Here is a 21,616-nt window from a genome sequence, read left to right on the forward strand (position 1 = left end):
AGCCAAACAAGGGCTGAAGGGGAGGGGGCTCATGGGGTGTCTCATAGTCTGAGGAAGGCCATCTTGCTATCTGACTTGCATCTGGAGGAGTGGAGTAAACAGGGCTGGGACTCGGGAGAGCAGCTGCAGGTGTAGAAGTCAGGAGAGCGAAGGCAGCAGCTGAAATTACGCCAGCACCCGAGGCTGTGCTGCACTGCACCCGAGGCTGTGCTGCACTGCCTGTCACAGTGTGCCGAGTTGGAAAATTGCAACATGCAATGTCCATGATAATTCTACATTTTTGGGACTCTGCCAAGGACAATGACAGTCTGTGACAGCTGTCACAAATCCTTGAGTGTCCTGGGCATTTCGGGACCGATGGCAACTATGCAAGAAATGGGGTCAGAAATAAAAAAACAAACCATGATAATAGTAATAATGATATGCTATGTACCCCGGGAAATACAATTCTCCCCCAGTCATTGTATCAAAAATACAATCCCATATAATACCTGAAATCCAACTGCAAAAACACACTTTGGTCTTTCCCCAGGGCATTCCCAATTGCAGTATCCAGACTGGTCTGCACACAATGAGATCCACTGTAACCTTCCCCCAGCGAATTCAATCTCCAGTTTCCCCTCCAGAGACTTCAGTTATGTAATCTCTTCTTGCATGCCCTGACATCTCTTTAAACAGTTCTGAATGCCAAGGGGGCTGGAAGGATCAATGATCATGTGACCAGTGCCACTGCCAATCTTTAGTTTGGGCTGATCGACAGCTCAGTCTTTGTGCTGGGAGCGCACAGTGAGTGCAGTCTCAGCACATAAACATTGGCCGCCCAGTGAAGCATATGTGCCGGTGTGGACAATAAAGCCCACCCCCCTTTTGCTACTGCACATATGGGTTGACGGGTCATAAAAGGGGTTAATCACACACTCCCACCAAACAAATTTCATACTGAACACTGTCCATGTTCTTCATATAAACATTGCTGAGGATAGACAATCACACAATCTGGAGGTTCAGTGCTCAGAGGGAATCTCAGCTAAAAATATGGTTCTAAAGGCAGAAGGTTTTTCTTACCTTAATGCATTCTCTGCATTAAGGTAAAAAAAACTAATGCATGCTGCTCTCCCCTAGACCCCCCCCCCCCCCTTATACTTAGCTGAGCCCAATCTCAATCCAGCAATGTACACAAGAGCACCAGCTCTCTCCTTTCTCATTGGCTCAGGAGCCATTGGCTCATGCTGCTGTCAACCATGGCCAGTAAGGAGGGGGCGAGGGCAGGGCTGAGCCATGCTCTGTGTGTCAATAGACACACAGGAAGGGGCTCAAAAGCGAGAGATGAGTGCCAAAAGGCTTGCTTTGGGGGCACTCAGAAGGGGGGAGGAGCCAGAAGCGCCGGAAGGGGATACGAGATGAGAAGAATTGGGGCTGCTCTGTGCAAAACCATTGCACAGAGCAGGCAAGTATAACATTTTGTAATTTTAATTAAAAAAATTAGCATTTACAATCACTTTAATCAGCAGTCTTTTCCCCCTCCCATCTGTATTAGTAGAGTTTGTCACTGTTTCTCATTGCCTGTGGTATGTGTGTTAAGACGCATATTGTTTTTTTAATTTGTATTCTGCCACCACAACACATATACTTCACTTAACAATATTGATGCTAGCAGCGAGATTGCAGAACACGCAGCTCTCTTGCCAGTTTTAACACCAGCAGGGCATTCACCCATCAATGATGAATCTTCAGTGTATATGTATGTATCAGCCCCCCCAGAATGAGCTAAGATTAACTCTTCAGTCAACTACCTCCAGTGTTAACCTATTAGTAACCTGTCCGCAGTGTATGTTCATTTTACTCTCAGTTATCAGCTTCAAAAGCATGTGCATTAACCCCCAGATGTCATACCATTCACACTCCTCTCCTGCTTATGCTATCCGCTGTCATACTCCTGCAAATACTGTCTGCTGTCATACCATCCACACTCCTTTCCTGAATATACTGCCTACTGCCAAACCAGCCATCCGCACTCCTCTCAAATGCATACTGCCTGCTATCTTACCAGCCATCCACTCTCCTCTCCAACACATACTGCTTGCTGTCATAACATATCAGCCATCCACTCTCCTCTCCTGCTCATACTGCCTGCTGCTATACCAGCCATCCACACACTTATTCCGCACATACTGCCTCATAGTGCATCTCTTTAGCTTGTTTATTATACCTCTAATCTTTCCCATTAAGGGCCAGACATCTTTTTGCAAGTACAAATAAAAACAGTGTTGTGAATTTATTTACTGTGCTTTGCTGACATTTTGCAGTAAACTCCACAACTGAAAATGACAAAATTACTTGAATTTTTTTTTTGTCATCATTCTGTGTTAAAGTGCATTTATGAAGCTTAGTGTCTAACTAAACATATACTTGCATGTTATAATGCAGCTTTTATTATGTTGCTTGTCTTTCACTCTCAGAGGTACTACATTGGCAAGCTGTGGCATTCTGCAGCCTTTCAGAAGATAGCTGGAACACAGACAAGCAGAGAACATGCGTGGAACAACTTTCATTAACAAAAACAGCAGGGGTTCCCATCCAGAGGCTCCTGTCCTATGGATAATTCATTTCCTGTTGTACATACGACTCCTGACACATTGTCACCGAGGGATAACAAGACAAACTGCAGCAATTAGCACCCCCCTTTTACAAGATTTGCCAGCTGCACTTGGGGAAGTTGCCATCATACTATAAAAAATAACAAGGTCAAGACTATTTGTATTATTTAAATGGACAATGAAAAAAATCCATTTGAAAGAGAATAAGCATGAATAACAATTAAAAATAAATGATCCAATAAAGTAGTAATTTCATTATCTACAAACAAGCTGATACTAGAAAATGTTTTCTGCAGGAAAACCAGTAATTTTATACGGTTTACATGAATTTAATATAGATGAAAAAGACAGGATTTAGTAAGGTAAACCTAAAGAAACTAAAATGTCTTTGCTCCTCCCATGAACTTCCTGATTTAAGCCATGTGTCTGCAGTTCCTGTTTGTCTGCTTATTGTGCTCTCTCCAGCCGATATCTTGCTCCATGCATACCTGCTGCTGCTCTTAACTTCGCTACCATTTGTCATTGACCCTTGGCTTGTTAATTGAATTTGCTTCCGTCTGATCCTATTCAGTTACTACTTGTTACTAAATTTTTGGCTTTTTTATTCTACTATGCTTCTGCTTATTCCTTATCTGCTTCATTGGTTACCTGACCCTGCTTGTTCTTTCCCTGCTGGGCAATCCAAAGCACTGTGACCTGTCATTAGCACGCAGCAAAACCCATTTTCACCATCAGAGCTTTGCTGAAAACCCCATGCCTCAGGTGAGCCTGCTTCATCCACTAGGGGAATATAATTGTCTATTTCCAGCTGATCACTCATAAAGCTCTCTACTGCTACATCCACTAGCCCCCAAGTCTGATCTTAGAGCACTACACATTAATCAGCCTCGGGGGCAACAGGCTGTAGCAATAGAGAGGATCATGTGTGATCAGCTGGAATATACAAACAGATAACCCTTGCGGATGACGCAGGCTCACCTGAGATATGTGGTCGAAGCACTAGATGGGCTTTCCCAGAGCTCCTATGGTTTCTTTGCACATTCCCATCTCATGAGGAGATAGGAATATGCAAGGAAGGATCCTGAATGTTTATAGAAGCTAGCGAGATCAACCTCACTGCATGGAAACTTTTGAATCCATAGGAATAATTTAAGAGTTTACAGATCCAGAATGGGCTGAACTCCTCCATTTGGCTTGGAAACTGTGAACAGCAGTATAAACCCTAAAAGTGTTCCTCATGCGGAACAGGGGCAATGATCCACTGACAGAAAAGCTGCTGAACAACAGTAAAATGGAGAGGAGGCAGAGTATGAAACTCTAGTTCGTAGTCCCTGGAAATGATACACACTGGATCCAAACATCTGAGATTTTCTGGGACCAAACGATAGATACCCCCTCCCGGTCTGAATAGCTGGGGCACCCCATTACTGAGAGGAGGGCTTGATAGCACACTTGGCTAGCTTGGAGGACTATGTCTTCAGAGAAAAGTTTGTTCCAGAACTGGACTTTGGAAGCGTTAAACTGTGCCAGGCACTCTAGGCTGCTGTACCCAGGTATATATCCAGGAATTACTGTGCTGTACAGTGGAAGGAGCATTGCTGATGCCAACTGGAAACGCACAGAAAGAGGAAGGCAATCACATGTCCAGTGAAGCCTCCCCATATGAAAGACTTTTGTCAAAAAAGAGTGAGTTCCCATACATGGCTACAAAACACCATTATGTCTTGCCAGTACCATCTGCCATTTTATCACAGCACCTTTCTATAATTGCTATATAGAAGGCAATGGACTTTTCCTATTTATACACCATTTAAAGTGTCGCCGCACATGCTCCACTGAAACCAATACAACAGCTCTGAACGCAAAGTGTGCGAACCCTGTACTCACCACGCCAGAAGCAACATTACAGGCTAGCCACATATTTTCATCCAAGGGGGTCCTGGTATGGTCCCCCAAGGAGTCAGCCAATCTGGATGCTGAAGAAGAAGCTGCAGTGGCTATGGTGCAACCAGGAATCATGACAGGAGAACCATCCTGCAGGAAAGAGTTAAGTTTCTCTCAGCAGAGAGGAGAGGTCCATCACCTGTGGACAGTAGCAAAAAAAAAAAAACTAAGCCACGCTAAGAGAAGGAGGCAATGTCCCTGCAGCTTACATTTTTTCCAGTGTCCAATCACCTCAAGGTGACTGCATATAACCATGATTATGTACTGGACTAAGAAATGTTATGTTTACAGAAGAAAGACAAAGTTAAAAAAGTGTATTTTTTATTTAAATAAAGTTTTTATCAGTGGAACCTGCAAACTTGCACAAAAGTTTGATAATGCTCTCGTTAAAAAGGGGTTAAGAGCATATCCACTTTGTAATATCTCTGCAATAAACATTTTGGCTGCTTGCCATTTGATTGCTGTAGATCTGCTTCCTTCTGTTTGCCATCGATTTTCCTATTAAATACAACAGCAAATTTTTCCAGCATATGTTCTGCATAGCTAGAACAGTCAGTCATCTAGAGATGGGCAAACCAATTCCACAAGTCAAGAGTACACAGTGGATGCTGTCACTTTGCTTGAGGTTGATGCTCACTAATAATGAGTCATTAGTGCTCGAAAGAGCAGGGCCCTCGAACCCCTCGTGTATCACATTGTATTGGTATTGTTCTGTCACATGTTCTGTCCCCCTTTGTAATGTACAGCGCTGAGCGAACTATTGGCGCTTTATAAATACTGTATAATAATAATAATAATAATTAGTGTCACTGTGAATTATGACATGCTGCTTCTATGCACTGCACTGGTTGTGACATTGGTAATATATGGATAAACTGAAACTAGAGGTAAGGTAACCTGGAATATTCTCAGGAATCCAGGGGCATGAGGAATCTTGGAGTCACGAAGAATATTCTAGGAAGCCAGGAACATGAGGAAACACTGGGAAACTTCTCCAATAGGAATCACAGGGAACCATTGGAAATAAACCTGGTGCTGGGAACACTAGCTTTTGCTCAGGCAAAGCGTGGGGGATTGAGCCCAGCCTAAATAGAAGGGGAGAGGGTCATTATTTATCAATATCTTTCAGACCTTCATAATATGCACTGTTTCAACTTTATGAATTTTAAAGACGTTTCTAAAAGTAAGTTGATTAGTTACATGTCTGAAGATAATTTTGGTTTGGTTCTACCTGATAGCAGCTTGTTTATTGCAAACATTACTATTAGTAGAACTCACTGGGATTTTATGCCTGTACTCCAGTTCTAACTTTTACTACTTTTTTTACTTGGAAAATTTGCTTTGTAGCAAATACCCATCTGTGACAACAGTTGTACTTAAAATAATAATAATAAAAAAAATTACATATATATATATATATATATATTCAGCAAATGATTTCAGGTTCTTCAAATTATTTAGTTTTCATTAGTGACACTGAACTGGTTAAACTGATCAGTTATGTAAAAAATACTTTGCTTCAAAGACACTCAAGTAAAAATGCACACATTGGTACTGTTTCCAGATTGGTCTTGGTCTTCAACATGTGTTATATATTAATGTTCGAAAGACCCAATTTTGTAACTAAGTGGTTAAAATTGCTGTGCTGTCATGTGCCCTGCAAATGGCCATAAGTTTTTCTTTTGAACATCGATTCATGGAAAAGCTATTGTTGCAGATTTTGCTGTATACACATAATCAGGCCCAGGCATTGAGAACACTGTTAACCCATATACCGAGGTGTCAGCAAAGCTTTGCTCATTTGCACTGTCAGCATAAAGCTGCGGACTAAGTAACAAACTAAAAAAAAGACAGTTTCCTGTCTGCTTAATAGCAATGGGTTTTTGCCAGTTACTTTAGACTTTGCAGACGTTTGGGACACTTGGTTCCATATTTTCACACTATTTCTAATTGTCTATTTCTAACTGCCTGCAGAAATACAGCTACCCTTTTTTAAGTAGCCATACCTTAACCCCTTTACTACCAGGGATATTTTGTATCATTTTGCAACTTGAATGATTCTAAATAACTTTACAAATTACAGAAAAATTTTGAAGCCCCCCACATATACGCACGTATGAATATAAACACGAGCCGGGGGCCCCTACACGCGAAAACATGAATTGCGATATACAGTTGTGTTCAAAATAATAGCAGTCAGACATCACTAACCGGATCAATCACTGTTTTTGGTAGAAATGATATTTCTACATGGCAAATAATTTACTAGCAGGTGTAGTAGAGTAATAGAAATCCAACAGACCCAACAGTCATGACATGCATGCTGCTGATTCTGTGTAATTGAATCACTAATTGAAAGGGGCATGTTCAAAATAATAGCAGTCAGACATCACTAACTGGTTCAATCACTGTTTTTGGTAGAAATGATATTTCTACATGGCAAATAATTTACTAGCAGGTGTAGTAGAGTAATAGAAATCCAACAGACCCAACAGTCATGACATGCATGCTGCTGATTCTGTGTCATTGAATCACTAATTGAAAGGGGCATATTCAAAATAATAGCAGTCAGACATCACTAACCTGATCAATCACTGTTTTTGGTAGAAATGATATTTCTACATGGCAAATAATTTACTAGCAGGTGCAGTAGAGTAATAGAAATCCAACAGACCCAACAGTCATGACATGCATACTGCTGATTCTGTGTAATTGAATCACTAATTGAAAGCGGCATGTTCAAAATAATAGCAGTGTGGAGTTCTATTAGTGAGGTCATTCATTCTTTGAAAAACAGGTGGCAATTATTGCCCTTATTTAAGGAAGGAAGGCAGCAAATGTTGTACATGCTGGTTACAGTGCATTTCTCTCTGAAATTCTGAGGAAAATGGGTTGTTCCAGACATTGTTCAGAAGAACAGCGTACCTTGATTAAAAAGTTGATTGGAGAGGGGAAAACATATAAAGAAGTGCAGAAAATGATAGGCTGCTCAGCTAAAATGATCGCAAATGCTTTAAAATGGCAACCAAAACCTGAAAGACGTGGAAGAAAGCGAAAAACTACCATTCGAATGGATAGAAGAATAGCCAAAATGGCACGGACTCAGCCAACAATCAGCTCCAGGAAGATGAAAGAAGGTGTAATGTTCCCTGTGAGTACTGTTACAATTAGAAGACGCCTATGTGAAGCCAAGCTATCTGCAAGAAGCCCCTGCAAAGTCCCACTGTTGGAAAAAAAACGTGCTGAAGAGGTTACAATTTGCCAAACAGCACATTGACTGGCCTAAAGAGAAATGGCGCAACATTTTGTGGACTGATGAAAGTAAGATTGTTCTTTTTGGGTCTAGTGGCCGGAGACAGTTTGTCAGACGACCCCCAAACACTGAATTCAAGCCACAGTACACTGTGAAGACAGTGAAGCATGGTGGTGCAAGCATCATGATATGGGGATGTTTCTCATACTACGGTGTTGGGCCTATTTATCGCATACCAGGGATCATGGATCAGTCTGAATACATCAGAATACTTGAAGAGGTCATGCTGCCTTATGCTGAAGAGGAAATGCCCTTGAAATGGGTGTTCCAACAAGACAACGACCCCAAACACACCAGTAAACGTGCAACATCTTGGTTCCAGACCAACAAGATTGACGTTATGGAGTGGCCAGCCCAATCCCCGGATCTTAATCCAATAGAAAACTTGTGGGGTGACATCAAAAATGCTGTTTCTGAGGCAAAACCAAGAAATAGAGAAGAACTGTGGAATGTAGTCCAATCATCCTGGGCTGGAATACCTGTTCACAGGGGCCAGAAGTTGGTTGACTCCATGCAACACAGATGTACAGCAGTTCTCAGAAACAGTGCTTATGCAACCAAATATTCATTAAGTGATACAAAGGAAAGCAAAATCTTTAAACATTTTTCAGTTTATATAGGGAATGTTTGAGTTTGTAAAGAATACAAACACTGCTATTTTTTTGAACCGTCTAATATTCACTTTTCTTCAATTTTTTTAGAGGAACAACACAAATTTGATCTATTTTTCTTCATTTTGATTTGGAATAGAATGTGTAGTGTTCCCAATGCATTTGTGTGTATGGAAATAAAAGCTATTAGAAGGATTTTGAGCTTTATTCACTTTTTTCAACACACTGCTATTATTTTGAACACAACTGTACATGTTACATATCGCTGCTCACGCCGGAGTGAGAGCAATAATTCTAACACAAGACCTCCTCCATGATGCTAAATTGATGACCTGTAAGGGTTTTTGAAGTGCCCCCTATAGAAAATATACAGTACTGAAGTTTGTTGCTATTTCACGGGCGAACACAAATTTAAGTTTGACATGCTGGGTAACTATTTACTCAGTGCAACATCGTCTTTTATATTTTACCAAAAATGTGGGTAATGTATTGCGTATGTTTGCCCTCAAATTCACTTAAGCTCTCTTGTATGACTACAACAAACTGCTTGCTATGGGTTACTATACTTTGAAATCTACCAGTTCACATTTCACTGCTTTTCTGATTAAGGATGTCTTTGTAAATGTATAAGAAACAACAGTATTTGACATACACTATAGCCAAAAGTATTGGTACACCCTCCAAATCATTGGATTCAAGTGTTCCAATCGCCTCCATGGCCACAGGTGTATAAAATAAAGCACCTAGGCCTGCAGACTGCTTCTACAAACATTTGTGAAAGAATGGGTTGCTCTCAGGAACTCAGTGAATTTAAGCGTGGTACCGTGATAGGTTACCACCTGTGCAATAAGTCCAACCGTGAAATTTCCTTGCTACTAAAATATTCCACGGTCACCTGTTAGTGGTATTATAACAAAGTGAAAGCAACTGGGAACAACAGCATTTCAGCCACGAAGTGGTAAGCCACGTAAAATGACAGAGCGGGGTCAGTGCATGCTCAAGCACACGGTGCGCAGAAATCGCCAACTGTCTGCAGAGTCAATAGCTAAAGACCTCCAATAGTTAAAGATCTTCATGTGGCCTTCAAATTAGCACACCAATAGTGCGTAGAGAGCTTCATGGAATGGGTTTCCATGGCCGAGCAGCTGCATCCAAGCCTTACATTGCCAAGACCAATACAAAGCGTCAGATGCAGTGGTGTAAAGCAAGCCACCACTGCACTCTACAGCAGTGGACACGTGTTCTCTGGAGTGACGAATCACACTTCTCTGTCTGGCAATCTGATGGACATGTCTGGGTTTGGCAGTTGCCAGGAAAATGGTACTTGCCTAACTGCATTGTGCCAAGTATAAAGTTTGGTGGAGGGGAGAATATGGTGTGGGGTTATTTTTCAGGGGTTGGGCTTGGCCCCTTAGTTCCAGTAAAAAGAACTCTTAAAGCGTCAGAACACCAAGACATTTTGGACAATTTCATGCTCCCAACTTTGTGGGAACAGTTTGGGGATGGCCCCTTCCTGTTTCAATATGGCTGCGCACCAGTGCACATATCAAAGTCCATAGAGACATGGATGAGTGAGCTTGGGGTGGAGGAAGTTGACAGGCCTGCACCTCAACCCAACAGAACACCTTTGGGAGGATTAGAGAGGAGACCGCAAGCCAAGCCTTCGTGTCCGACATCAGTGCCTGACCACACAAATGCGCTTCTGGAAGAATGGTCAAACATTCCCATAGACACACTCCTAAACGTTGTGGACAGACTTCCCAGAAGAGTTGAAGCTGTGATAGCTGAAAAGGGTGGGCCAACTCAATACTGAACCCTATGGACTAAGACTGGGATGCCATTACATTTCATGTGCGTGTAAAGGCAGGCGTCCCAATACTTTTGGCAATATAGTGTATGTGCCTTGAAAGTGTTTACATGTAATAAAAAAAAAAAGTAGTGCAAGGTAATCTTTTGGACAATGCATGCAGTTTACCATTCTTCATATCTGGCTTTACCTACAGTTTTGGCACTGAAGGGAGTGTGTGCAAGTATTGGGAATAAGGTCCCACCAAAAGATTGCTGGGCTTTGCTACCATAATAGGACAAGGGATGTGAAGATCTGGAAAAGCTGTGGAATAGAGCTGATGCTTTTTTGAATCAGCAGGTATTTTAGAAACATCCAACAGCAAGAAGACCACAAGACACAAAAATAACTGAATACAATTGGGATTATATTTACCAGTGTAGCATTCTTTCAAGTCCCTATGGAAGAACATATCTGAAACAAGGGAAGGCTGGTCTTGTCTTCTTAATCATTTCTAGGAATGGTTAAATTGATATGAAACACTTACCTTTTCTCACGTTTTGAAGAGTAGGCTCAAAAGTACATAATAGACTGATTCTTCCTTTTTAAAAGTCCCTCCTCTGATCTCCTGCAGTCTACAAGTCACTGGAACCCACTGCCTGTTTGTGGCTGTCTCCTTAATTAGCCAGGTGCTAAGAAGACCCCCATGTGCACATGCTCCCAGCCAGCTAAGCCTATTATTTTGCTGCTCTCAGTACCCTCCTCTGCAACCTACAACATGGAAAGCAGGTAAGGGGGCACGGTAAGGGATACCAAATGCAGGTATCCAGTGGTAGCAGCAATGACCAGATCAGTGGACTACACTTAAAGAAAATGAAATCAGACATAATATGATTGAAACAAAGTGTGTTAATGCACACAACACCCATCCTACACCAACAGACCATAAACAAGGCAAAAGTAAATAAATATATGTGTCAGGGAAGCAAATCTAAATCAACAACCCAACTATAATACACTATGTAAAAATGGAGGGAAGCACACATAAACAAGGCATGATCAGGACAGGGAACAAGGGGAGCAGAAATGAAGTAACAGGATACAAGGTACTGAATGAAGGATGCAGTGTACTGGATGCAAGGTACAGAACACAGGATCAGGCAGGGAAGCAGCTCAACGGCAGAACACTGAGGCACAGCTAAAAATGAAGGGAGGAATTATATTCCTTTCCAGCAGCCAGCATCAGGTGGAGCCTAATCACTGAGATCTGCTGGAAGAAACCAGCTGGTGGCCACCAGAACTGCGCCCTTTGGCTCTGGGAACCACAATGCCATCAGCAGGTGATCCATGTCCTCAAAGACAGAGAAAGGTACTGGGGCATTTTTTAATGTAGAGAATGCATTAGGGTAACACACTTAACATGTATGCAGCAATCAACATAACAATAGCAAAAGGAAGAGAAAAGTTAACTTTTACTTTTAGCAAATACCCACTATTAAAAGGAGTTGATAGAATTTTCTCAAACGCAGAAAAATGTTGGCATCCACATAGTAAGTATATTAAACAAAAAAAAAGAAAAAGCTTTTAATCTACCTTGCAAAATCCAGATCTGCTTCACGAGACATCGTGATATTGGTGAGATTCTGCTGGAGGACAAAAATATTTCTGCACATTTTCTTGATCCCAGATTCACTGATGCGCTTGAAGTACTGGGCTCCATTTATGAGGATGCAAGAAATCAGATGACCTAAACCTGAAGGAAATATAAAATCTCATAGTAAGCCTCACAGTAGAGGGCTATAGTAAAATAAGTTGAACATTAATGTGCGTTTTCACCATGTAATTTCTGCATGCATCAAGTGATTTACATTTTTTATAATTATTGAATAACATTGTCAAAACATTGCACACAAAGCAAGCTTTGTAATTTCGCTGTATATAATATTTTGTATTGTTGTACTGCTCCAATATTTTTAGTTTGTCAAATAGGTGTTACAAATGAGCTGTGACCTTTGTTCTTTTTTCTCCAAAGAAAAGAGAATGACTGTCTGTCAGTGGCAGACAAAGTTTGCACGTTACCTCTACATGGATTTGACACGCCAAGCACTGCTTTTTTTCAGCCAGAAAAATAGTTGGGAAAAAGGATTATTGATGCCTACCATCTATCAGAAAAGATGGTTAACCATTATAAATCCCTCAATTAACTCACATATCACTAATTTTCCTGGGCGGCATACAGTTAGGTCCATATATATTTGAACACAGGCACAATTTTCATACTTTTGGCTCTGTATACCACCAGAATGAATTAAAACAAAACAATCCAAATGAATATGAACTGCAGACTTTCAGCTTTAATTCAAGGGGTTGAACATAAATATCAAGTAAAAATTTAAGGAACTGCACTTATTTTTATACACAGTCCCTGCATTTCAGGGGCTGAAATGTAATGGGACAAATGAATATAACAAATAAAATGTTAATTTTCATTATTTTGTTGAGAATCCTTTACTGGCAATTAAACAGTAGTAAAGTGCAGCGCTAAATAAATAAAATCAAATTAAGATCATAGTCCAATGCACTATGTAATTAAACAGTTCATAGTGTCAGTAAATGTATCTTTCTTGCGGTATTCCAAGAATGAAAGAATAAATGAGCAAATTATGCGCTTACCAGAAGCGCATAGGACATGCGCATTAAAATATCCAAAGCCAGGGGCATCAAGGTAATGTGGTATGCATCCGGGGCATCCGTCTCCAAGTGGACAGCTCAGCAGTTGCTGGATGCTGTGTGTTCCAGAGGCCTCCTTTAAGGATCAGTGGGGTCAGCCACCTCCTTGCTGTTCCTTCACATGTGTGTTTCTCTGTGCTCACCTATAGAGAAACACACATGTGAAGGAACAGCAAGGAGGTGGCTGACCCTACTAATCCTTAAAGGAGGCCTCTGGAACACACACCATCCAGCTACTGCTGAGCTGTCCACTTGGAGACGGATGCCCCGGATGCATACCACATTACCTTGATGCCCCTGGCTTTGGATACTTTAATGCGCATGTCCAACGGGCTTCTGGTAAGCGCATAATTTGCTCATTTATTCTTTCATTCTTGGAATACCGCAAGAAAGATACATTTACTGACACTATGAACTGTTTAATTACATAGTGCATTGGACTATGTTCTTTTTTTTTTTTTAATTTAAATATTTATTAAATTTTTCATGTTAATACAAAAACTCAAAAAGGGAAGTAATTCTCATACAGATAGACATTTATAACATTTCTGCCTTTCCCTTACTAAAAACTCTTTTCTTTCCCATCCCACTACCCCTCCCTCCCACCTCTCCTCCCCCTCTGCAGACTCTAACCCATTCTATTCTCTTGAGGCTTTTTAATTTTTTGTTAACATCGTTGTTCATGTTTTCCTATATTTCTCTTTCAATCCTGCTCTTTCCCACTTTTCCCATCTCCTGAGATAAACTCTCATTCTATCTTCCTGCATATGATATGATCTTTCCATTCTACCTATCTGGTTTACTCTGTTAATCCAGTCCACCTCCTTCGGTACCTCGACTTTCCGCCAAAACTTGGGTATCAGCCCTTTCGCCGCATTCAAGAAGTACCAAATACCTGAATCTTTATATTTATTTACAGATGTCTCCACATTGTGTAGGAGACACGTCGTTGGGTCTAATCCTATGTCAATTTCCGTTATTTCTTTAATCAACTTGACTATTGTCTTCCAAAAAGCCTGGATTTTCGGACATTCCCACCATATGTGAAACACCGTGCCTATATCTCCACATCCTCTCCAACACATATTTGAACTTTCCCCATTCATCTTGTGTTCTACACTCGGTGTGATGTGCCATCGTGTCACACACTTATAATTAACCTCCACCTCTCTCATACTAACATTATCGTGTATCAATCTAAACATCTTTCTCTGTCTATCTTCATCAAACCCAACTCCCATATCTCTTTCCCATTTTGTCATAAAGTTTAACTTTGTGTTTGTGTCTAATTCTGTGAGTATTCTATACACTTTTGAAATACCGTGTTTCCCATCCCTTCGTGTCTCCAACAACCTTTCAAACATATTCCACTCCTGTTTTATTCTCAAAGGTTTCGGTAGTTTTCCAATAAAACTTTTCAATTGATGGTATTTCCACTCATCCATTCTAATAAAAATGTCTCCCTTCTTCTCTATTAACTCTTTAAGTGATCTCAATTCCCCCTCCACCAATACATCTCTCAGTTGGGTATCCTCCTTTCTAAACCATCTCCCCGATATCTTGTTCTTTCCCGGAGGAAAGTACTCAGAATTCGTGAGAGGCATTAATATTGAATTAAATTCCCATTTCATATTTTTATGTAAATTGTCCCATACCCTAAAAACATTTAAAGTGTAAATACTTGTGCTTTCTTTGGTTCCCCTGAACTGTGGTGGGACCCATATCATCTGACTCAATCTAATGCCACTAAGATCATTTTCAATTGTTACCCAACTTTTCCCCTTATGGTTAAATGTCCAGTCATATATTCTTGCCAAAACCACTGCTTTATAGTATCTCTTGACATCTGGTAAACCCAATCCCCCTTTCTCTTTAGTCCTACTCAATGTTTCATATGCTATTCTAGGTTTTTTATTCTTCCATATGTATCTCGTTAACATTTTTTTCATTATCTTAAAGAAGGCTTCTGGAATTTTAATTGGTACCATTTGAAATCTATACAGTATTTTAGGCATAATTACCATTTTGACTAAGTTTATACGTCCTATCCAGGATGGATTTCCTCCTTCTAGTCTTTTTAAATCTTCCCTGATCTCATTTATCAAAGAGATATAGTTTAATCTATACAAATGCTTAGATGAGGTAGTGAGTTTTATTCCTAGGTATTTTATCTCTTTTTCTCTCCATATAAAGGGGAATTCTTTTTGTAATTTTTCTTTTTCATTCTTTGATATATTAATATTCAGGATCTCTGTTTTCGTTGGATTAATTTTTAAATTTGATAGTTCACCGTACTCCTTCAGAATCTTCATTATATTTGGGAGAGTTATTCGGGGATTCCCCACGTAGAACAATAAGTCGTCCGCAAAGGCCGCTACTCTATGTTCTATGGATTCTATCTGAATTCCCTTTACCGATCCACTATTTCTTATTATTGACAACAGAGGTTCGAGTGACAATACATATAGCAGGGGGGACAGAGGACAGCCCTGTCTTGTACCATTTGACATTCCAATGGGTTCTGATCTCTCCCCATTTACCGTGATGATTGCAGTAGGCTCCCTATATAGTTTACTTATCCACTCTCGCATTCTATCTCCTATCCCCAACACTTTTAAGTTATCCATCATAAAGCCCCAGTCCACTCTATCAAATGCCTTCTCCGCATCAATTGACAAGAGCACCACCGGGGCTTTCCCTCTTCTACTCTTCTGAATAAGCATCAGGGTTCTCAAGCCGTTATCTCTACCTTCTCTCCCCGGTACAAAGCCCACCTGATCTCCGTGGATCCATTCAGGCATCAGATCTCTCAACCTGTTTGCTAACACCTTTGCATACAGTTTAGTGTCTGTGTTCAATAGTAAGATAGGTCTATAGCTGGAGCACTGCGATGGGTCCTTACCCTCCTTGTGAATAAGTACTACATGTGCCTGTAGGGATTCTCTCCTCACTTCCATCCCACCTCCCAGAGCATTCATATATTTCTCCAGCTTGGGTAACAATACTTCACTAAATTTCTTATAGTACCTAACTGTATAGCCATCCGGACCTGGACTTTTTCCCCCTCCTGTACTTCTTAATGCTATTTTAATTTCTTCCTGGGAGATTTCTACGTCTAGGGAGTTCAACTGTGCTTCACTTAGTTTTGGTAATCCCGCATTTTTTAAGTATGTCTTCTTTTTTTTCTTAATTCCCTCTTGGGCTTCTTTTAGAGGGTCTTGGGGGCTAATATTATATAACTTTTTGTAATACTCCGTAAACACTTTAATAATCTCTTTATTTGAGTGGACCAGCTCCCCCTTTGAACTTTTTATCTTTTCTATATAATTCCTATTTTTCTTTTTATTCAAAGCTCTCATTAGATATCTTCCTGGTCTGTCTCCCCATCTATACCTCTCGTTCAAAACCCTGTTATATACTCTTCTCTTCTCCTCATCCATCAACCTCTCTAGCTCCTCTTTTTTATCCAGTAAGTTCTGTCTCGTATCTTTTGTTATTTTCTTCTTATGGATCTGCTCCAAGTCCAATATTTCTTTTAAGAGCCCACTGACCCTCTCTCTTCTTTCCTTTTTCTTCCTTGCTCCAGCCGCAATCAAGATTCCTCTTATGAATACCTTATGACTTTCCCAGACTGTAGCTATCGATACTTCCTCTGTTTCGTTCTCCTTAAAGTATACCTTAATCTCTTTCTCGATTTTCTGAACTACATCCTCATCCAGAAGAAGAACCTCATTTAACCTCCACCCTAATCCTCCCGTCCACCTTCTTCCCCATCTCAACTTCATCACGACCGGAGCGTGATCCGAGAACGTCCTTGTCTCTATGTCAATTTTTACCAGATGATCTATTAGTTGATGTTCTATTAAGATGTAATCTAATCTCGAGTATATCTCATGTGCATTAGAGAAGAAGGTATAGTCTCTGTCTTTCATATGCATTATTCTCCAGGTATCCACTAGTTGATATTCATGCATCACTTTTTTCAAAGCTCTCAGAGACCTACTCCCCTCTCTTTGCACAGGAGAGGTATTATCCTTTTGTGGGTCCATACAAAAGTTTAGGTCTCCAGCTACTATCAAGCGCCCTTTTTTAAAGTCCATTAATTTTTTCAACAAGCTCTTCATATACTTCTCCGAGTTTTTATTGGGACAATATATATTGGCTAAAGTACACTCAATCCCCTGAAGTCTACCTTTTAAAAATAAGAACCTCCCCTCCGGGTCGGTTCTTCTATCCTCCAACTCAAATCTCATGTTCTTTGCCAAACCTATTGCAACCCCTTTTGCTCTTTTAATTGGAGAATCTGCATAGTACCATGTTGGATAGTATTTGGATTTCAATTTCACGTTTGCCTCTATCTCAAAATGCGTCTCCTGTAAAAATACCACTGACGTAGCCCTGTGATGTAACTCATTAAACTACCTAAATCTCTTCCCTGGACAACTCAGCCCGTTCACATTATAGGTTATAAACTGTAATTCTTCCATCTTTCCCAATTAAGTCCATCTCTCTTCCAGATTGCCTCTTCCTCTTTATCCCTTCTGTCCTGCAGAGTATTGACCCAATACCTCCTCCCCTCCCTTCCTCCCACCCAACTCTCATCCCCCCCCCCCCCCAACCACCCCTCTCATCCTCCCTTCTTTTTCCCCTACCCGTTTTTAGGCCTATAAACTGCCTACAAATCATTTGTGGGTCCATTTCCACCATTGATTTAAAATTTGGGGCATCAGCTCCACCTATGTACGGTTCACCTCTCCTCCAGCCGCCCCGATTCCCTCTCTCTGTCATCTAGATTCAACAAGAGTCTTTACTCTTTACCTCCCTGCCTTAATCGGAGCCTCCAAGCAGGTCTCAGCATCCGGAGGGGGAAGGCCAGAGGCGAGAGAGAGAAGTAAGAGGAAAAAAAAAAAAAAATTCATTTTCTACTTAATTCTCCCTCTCCTCCCCCTCCACCCCTGGGGCCCCCCTCAGCCCGACCTGTTGCCAGTCCTCTTTTCTTATAACATTTATGTTTCCTATATCTTCTTTTTCTTCTTCCCACCCAGGTATCTCCATTCTTTGCAAGTCCAGTCTATCACAGAAATCTCTTAATTCATCCGGAAATCTCAGATACGCTGTGACCCCATTTTTCCAGCCAATCAGAAATGCTGAGGTACCCCATCTATACTGCACATTCTGTTTTCTCATTTGCTCCAACAGGGGTTTCAGGGATCTCCTTCTCCTTAGGGTCTCTACTGTTAAGTCCGCATAGATTTGGATAGTCAAGTCTCCACACTTAATTAATGATCTTCCCTTGATCTTCTTCCAGATCTCGTCTTTGGCCCCAAAATTTTGGAACTGGACAATTATGTCCCTCGGTCTTTCCTTCTCATTAGCCCGTTTGAACTTTCCTACCCTAATCACTCCGTCCAAATCGATCCCATCAGATTCCGGTTTATCTCTTATGGAGTTTAGGGTTTTTTTAACTAGTTCATATACTATTTCCCCTTTAGCAGTCTCTGGGATTCCTCGTATTCTAAGATTACTCCTTCTTTCTTTATTTTCTTGAACTTCCATCCTAAAGATCATTTTTTTCTGGTTATTTTCTAATTGGCTTATTCTTTCCCTTAAATTATCTATTTTCTGGGCCTGGATTTTAACTTTCTCCTCCGTTTCTTCCATTCTTAATAGAAGGTGACCTAAATCATTTCGAATAGCTGTCATTTCATGTTTTATCGTTTTTTCCAGATTTTGAAACATTTCTGCCATCTCCTTCTTATTTGGTAATTGTAGTTCACCTTCTAATTCTTTTTTTCCCAAGCCCTCCACTATTTGTTGGCTACCGCTGCTGTTCGTGCTCCATGATAATCTAGGGCTATTTCCTGAACTAGTGTCCATTTCCCCCTTTGCACCTTGGGCCCTTTCTGGCGTAGTATTTCCATATGATGTAAATTTCTTTATTGTTCCTGTTTGGGCCCCTTTGGGCCCTGCTCCCTTGGGACCTTTGTTCTTCATATCTTCTATATATCTTGATAGCCTTGCAATTTTTCCTATATCCTTTACTCTCCTGGGACACCTGGGCCTCCTTTCTTCTTCTCTTCTATCCCCTGGGAATCCTCCCCTCTTTGACCCCTTGGACACCTGTATCACTCAGGGGTTCACCATGCAATAAGCCCCCAACAGTTTTCACTCACCCTTCCCTTCTCAGGACGGTGGTTCCAGGCTTATGTGGAGGGCCTTCACTGCTGCTCAGTCCTGGGGGGGATTCCTCGGGGTATCCGATACTTTATTTCTTTCTTTCCACCTCCATTCTCTCTCCTTGGGGATGGTCTTGGGGAAGAAGAGTAAATGTCCTGATATTTATGGGTCTCCCTGACCCAGGATCAAACAGCCGGCCAGGGGGATGCAGGCAACTATAAGCCGGCAGCACTTTATTTAATTAGAGCACCAACCAGCCTCCTCTTTCCCTCCGAGGTCCTCCTCAGCTGGTCCCTTTCTCCTGCTTCACTCCTCCACTGGCCGCACGGCTTTCCAGTCCTGTAGCACAGGGGGAGCCGTCATGTCGCTGCCGCTCTGACAAGGAGCCGGCCGGCGTCTCTGCCTCCCAGTGATGCCTTGCGGCGAGCAGCGTGCTCACACCGCCCTGCTTCGTCTCCCCGGCAACCCGACAGCTGCACTGGAGTCTCCGCAGCGAGATCACCTTCCGGAGGTCCGTGCCCGCTCTCCTCTCCCCGCGCCAGTCTCTCCCCGCTTGGAGCCCTCCTCAAGCAGGTAGGGCTTCACTCCATGAGGGTCTCCGGAGGTTAGTTTTGGAGGTTTATCGGAGAGCACTCACATCGTGCTCTCCGACGCCGCCATGTTTAGGCTCCGCCCCCTCCGTGGATCTCCAGTGTGGGCTTGGACTATGTTCTTAATTTGATTTTATTTAGCGCTGCACTTTACTACTGTTTAGTTTATGCAAAAGGTTTTTTTGGTTACCTGAGTGATCTAGCTGCTATTATAGAGAAGCGCTCACTACCACTATCTTACACTTTACTGGCAATGATTGCCCGAAGTCTGTGTCCCATGGACATTACCAAAGACAGGGTTTCCTCCTTTATGATGCTCTAACTGCAGCTGTCTTCAGTTGTTCTTTGTTTGTGGGTCTTTCTGCCTTTAGTTTTCCCTTCAGCAAGTGAAATGCATGCTCAATTGGGTTGAGATCAGGTGATTGACTCGGCCATTGCAGAATATTCCACTTTTCCTTCAAAAGCTCCTGGGTTGCTTTTGCAGTGTATTTTGGATCATTGTCTATCTCCACTGTGAAGTGCCGTCCAATCAACTTTACTACATTTGGCTGAATCTGGGCTGATAGTATATCTCTAAACACTGCAGAATTCATCCGGCTGCTTCTGTCTTCTGTCACATCATCAACATCAAAGACGAAGTATCACTGGAAGCTATGAATGCCCATGCCATCACACTGCCTCCATCATGTTTTATAGATTACGTTGTTTGCTTTGGATCATGAGCTGTTCCAACCTTTATCCACACTTTTTTCTTCCTGTCATTCTGGTACAGATTAATCTTAGTTTCATCTGTCCAAAGAATGCTTTTCCAGAATTGGTCTGGTTTTTTTAGATGTTTTTTGGCTAAGTCTAATTTGGCGTTTCTATTCTTCAGGCTTATGAATGGTTTGCACCTTGTGGTGAACCCTCTGTATTTGCTCTCGTGAAGTCTTCTCTTGATTGTAGACTTGACAATGATACGCCCACCTCCTGGAGAGTGTCCTTCACTTGTCTGGAAGTTGTGAGTAGGTTTTTCTTTACCATAGAGAGGATCCTGCGATCATCCACCACTGTTATCTTCTGTGCATGTTCATGCCTTTTTATGTTGCTGAGCTCACCAGTGCGTTCTTCTTTCCTCAGAATGTACCAAATTGTTGATTTGGCCACTCCTAATGTTGCTGCTATCGCTCTGATGGATTTGTTTCGCTTTTGAAGCTTTACAATGGCCTGTTACACTTGCATGGACAGCTCCTTTGAATGCATGATGTAGGTTCACAGCAATAGATTCCAAATGCAAATACCACACTTAGAATCAACTCCAGACCTTTTACCTGCTTAATTGATGAAGAAATAACGAAGGAATAGCCCACACCTGGCCATGAAACAGCTTTTGATTCAATTGTCCAATTACTTTTGGTCCCTTGAAAAAGGGGGACGGCTAATCTTAGGAGCTGTAATTCCTAAACCCTTCCTCCAATTCGGATGTACATACCCTCAAATTAAACCTGAGAGTGTGCACTTTCAGCCCATATCCATTATAGAACTATAGCTTGAATATGTTTTGGTAAATACCTGAAAAATCTAAAATTGTGCCTGTGTCCAAATATATATGGACCTAACTGTATCCGTATGAATGTCACACTTCTTCCTCAAGCTTAAAAAACTAAAACAGAGCTCCTCTCTGATCCTTCCTCCCCCCCCCCCCATCGAGTTCAATAGCACAACTATTGGTACCTCCATGCATGCCAGGGTGCTAGGTGTAATCCTATAATCCTAGAGTCCGATTTCTTTTTCGGGCCCCACATCACTGGCAAAATCTTGCGGCCTTAACCACCATAACATTTCCAAAATTTACAATAAATTTGATGCTAAATCCTGACTAGTAACAC

At 41.5% G+C, this 21,616-nt stretch overlaps 1 protein-coding gene across 1 annotated transcript in view; it reads right to left on the minus strand.

The window, feature by feature from the left end:
• The window catches only part of EXOC4 (exocyst complex component 4), a 634,255-nt gene that overhangs the window by 46,779 nt on the left and 565,860 nt on the right, over nucleotides 1-21,616 (minus strand). The window contains exon 17 of the mRNA XM_089676875.1: nucleotides 11,845-12,004. Coding sequence (XP_089533001.1) covers nucleotides 11,845-12,004 — 160 coding nt within the window. The remainder of the gene's footprint in view (nucleotides 1-11,844; nucleotides 12,005-21,616) is intronic.

Source organism: Staurois parvus, unplaced genomic scaffold, assembly GCF_062004578.1.
Source record: "Staurois parvus isolate SC_StPar_1 unplaced genomic scaffold, SC_StPar_1.0 ptg000175l, whole genome shotgun sequence".
NCBI lineage: Eukaryota > Metazoa > Chordata > Amphibia > Anura > Ranidae > Staurois > Staurois parvus.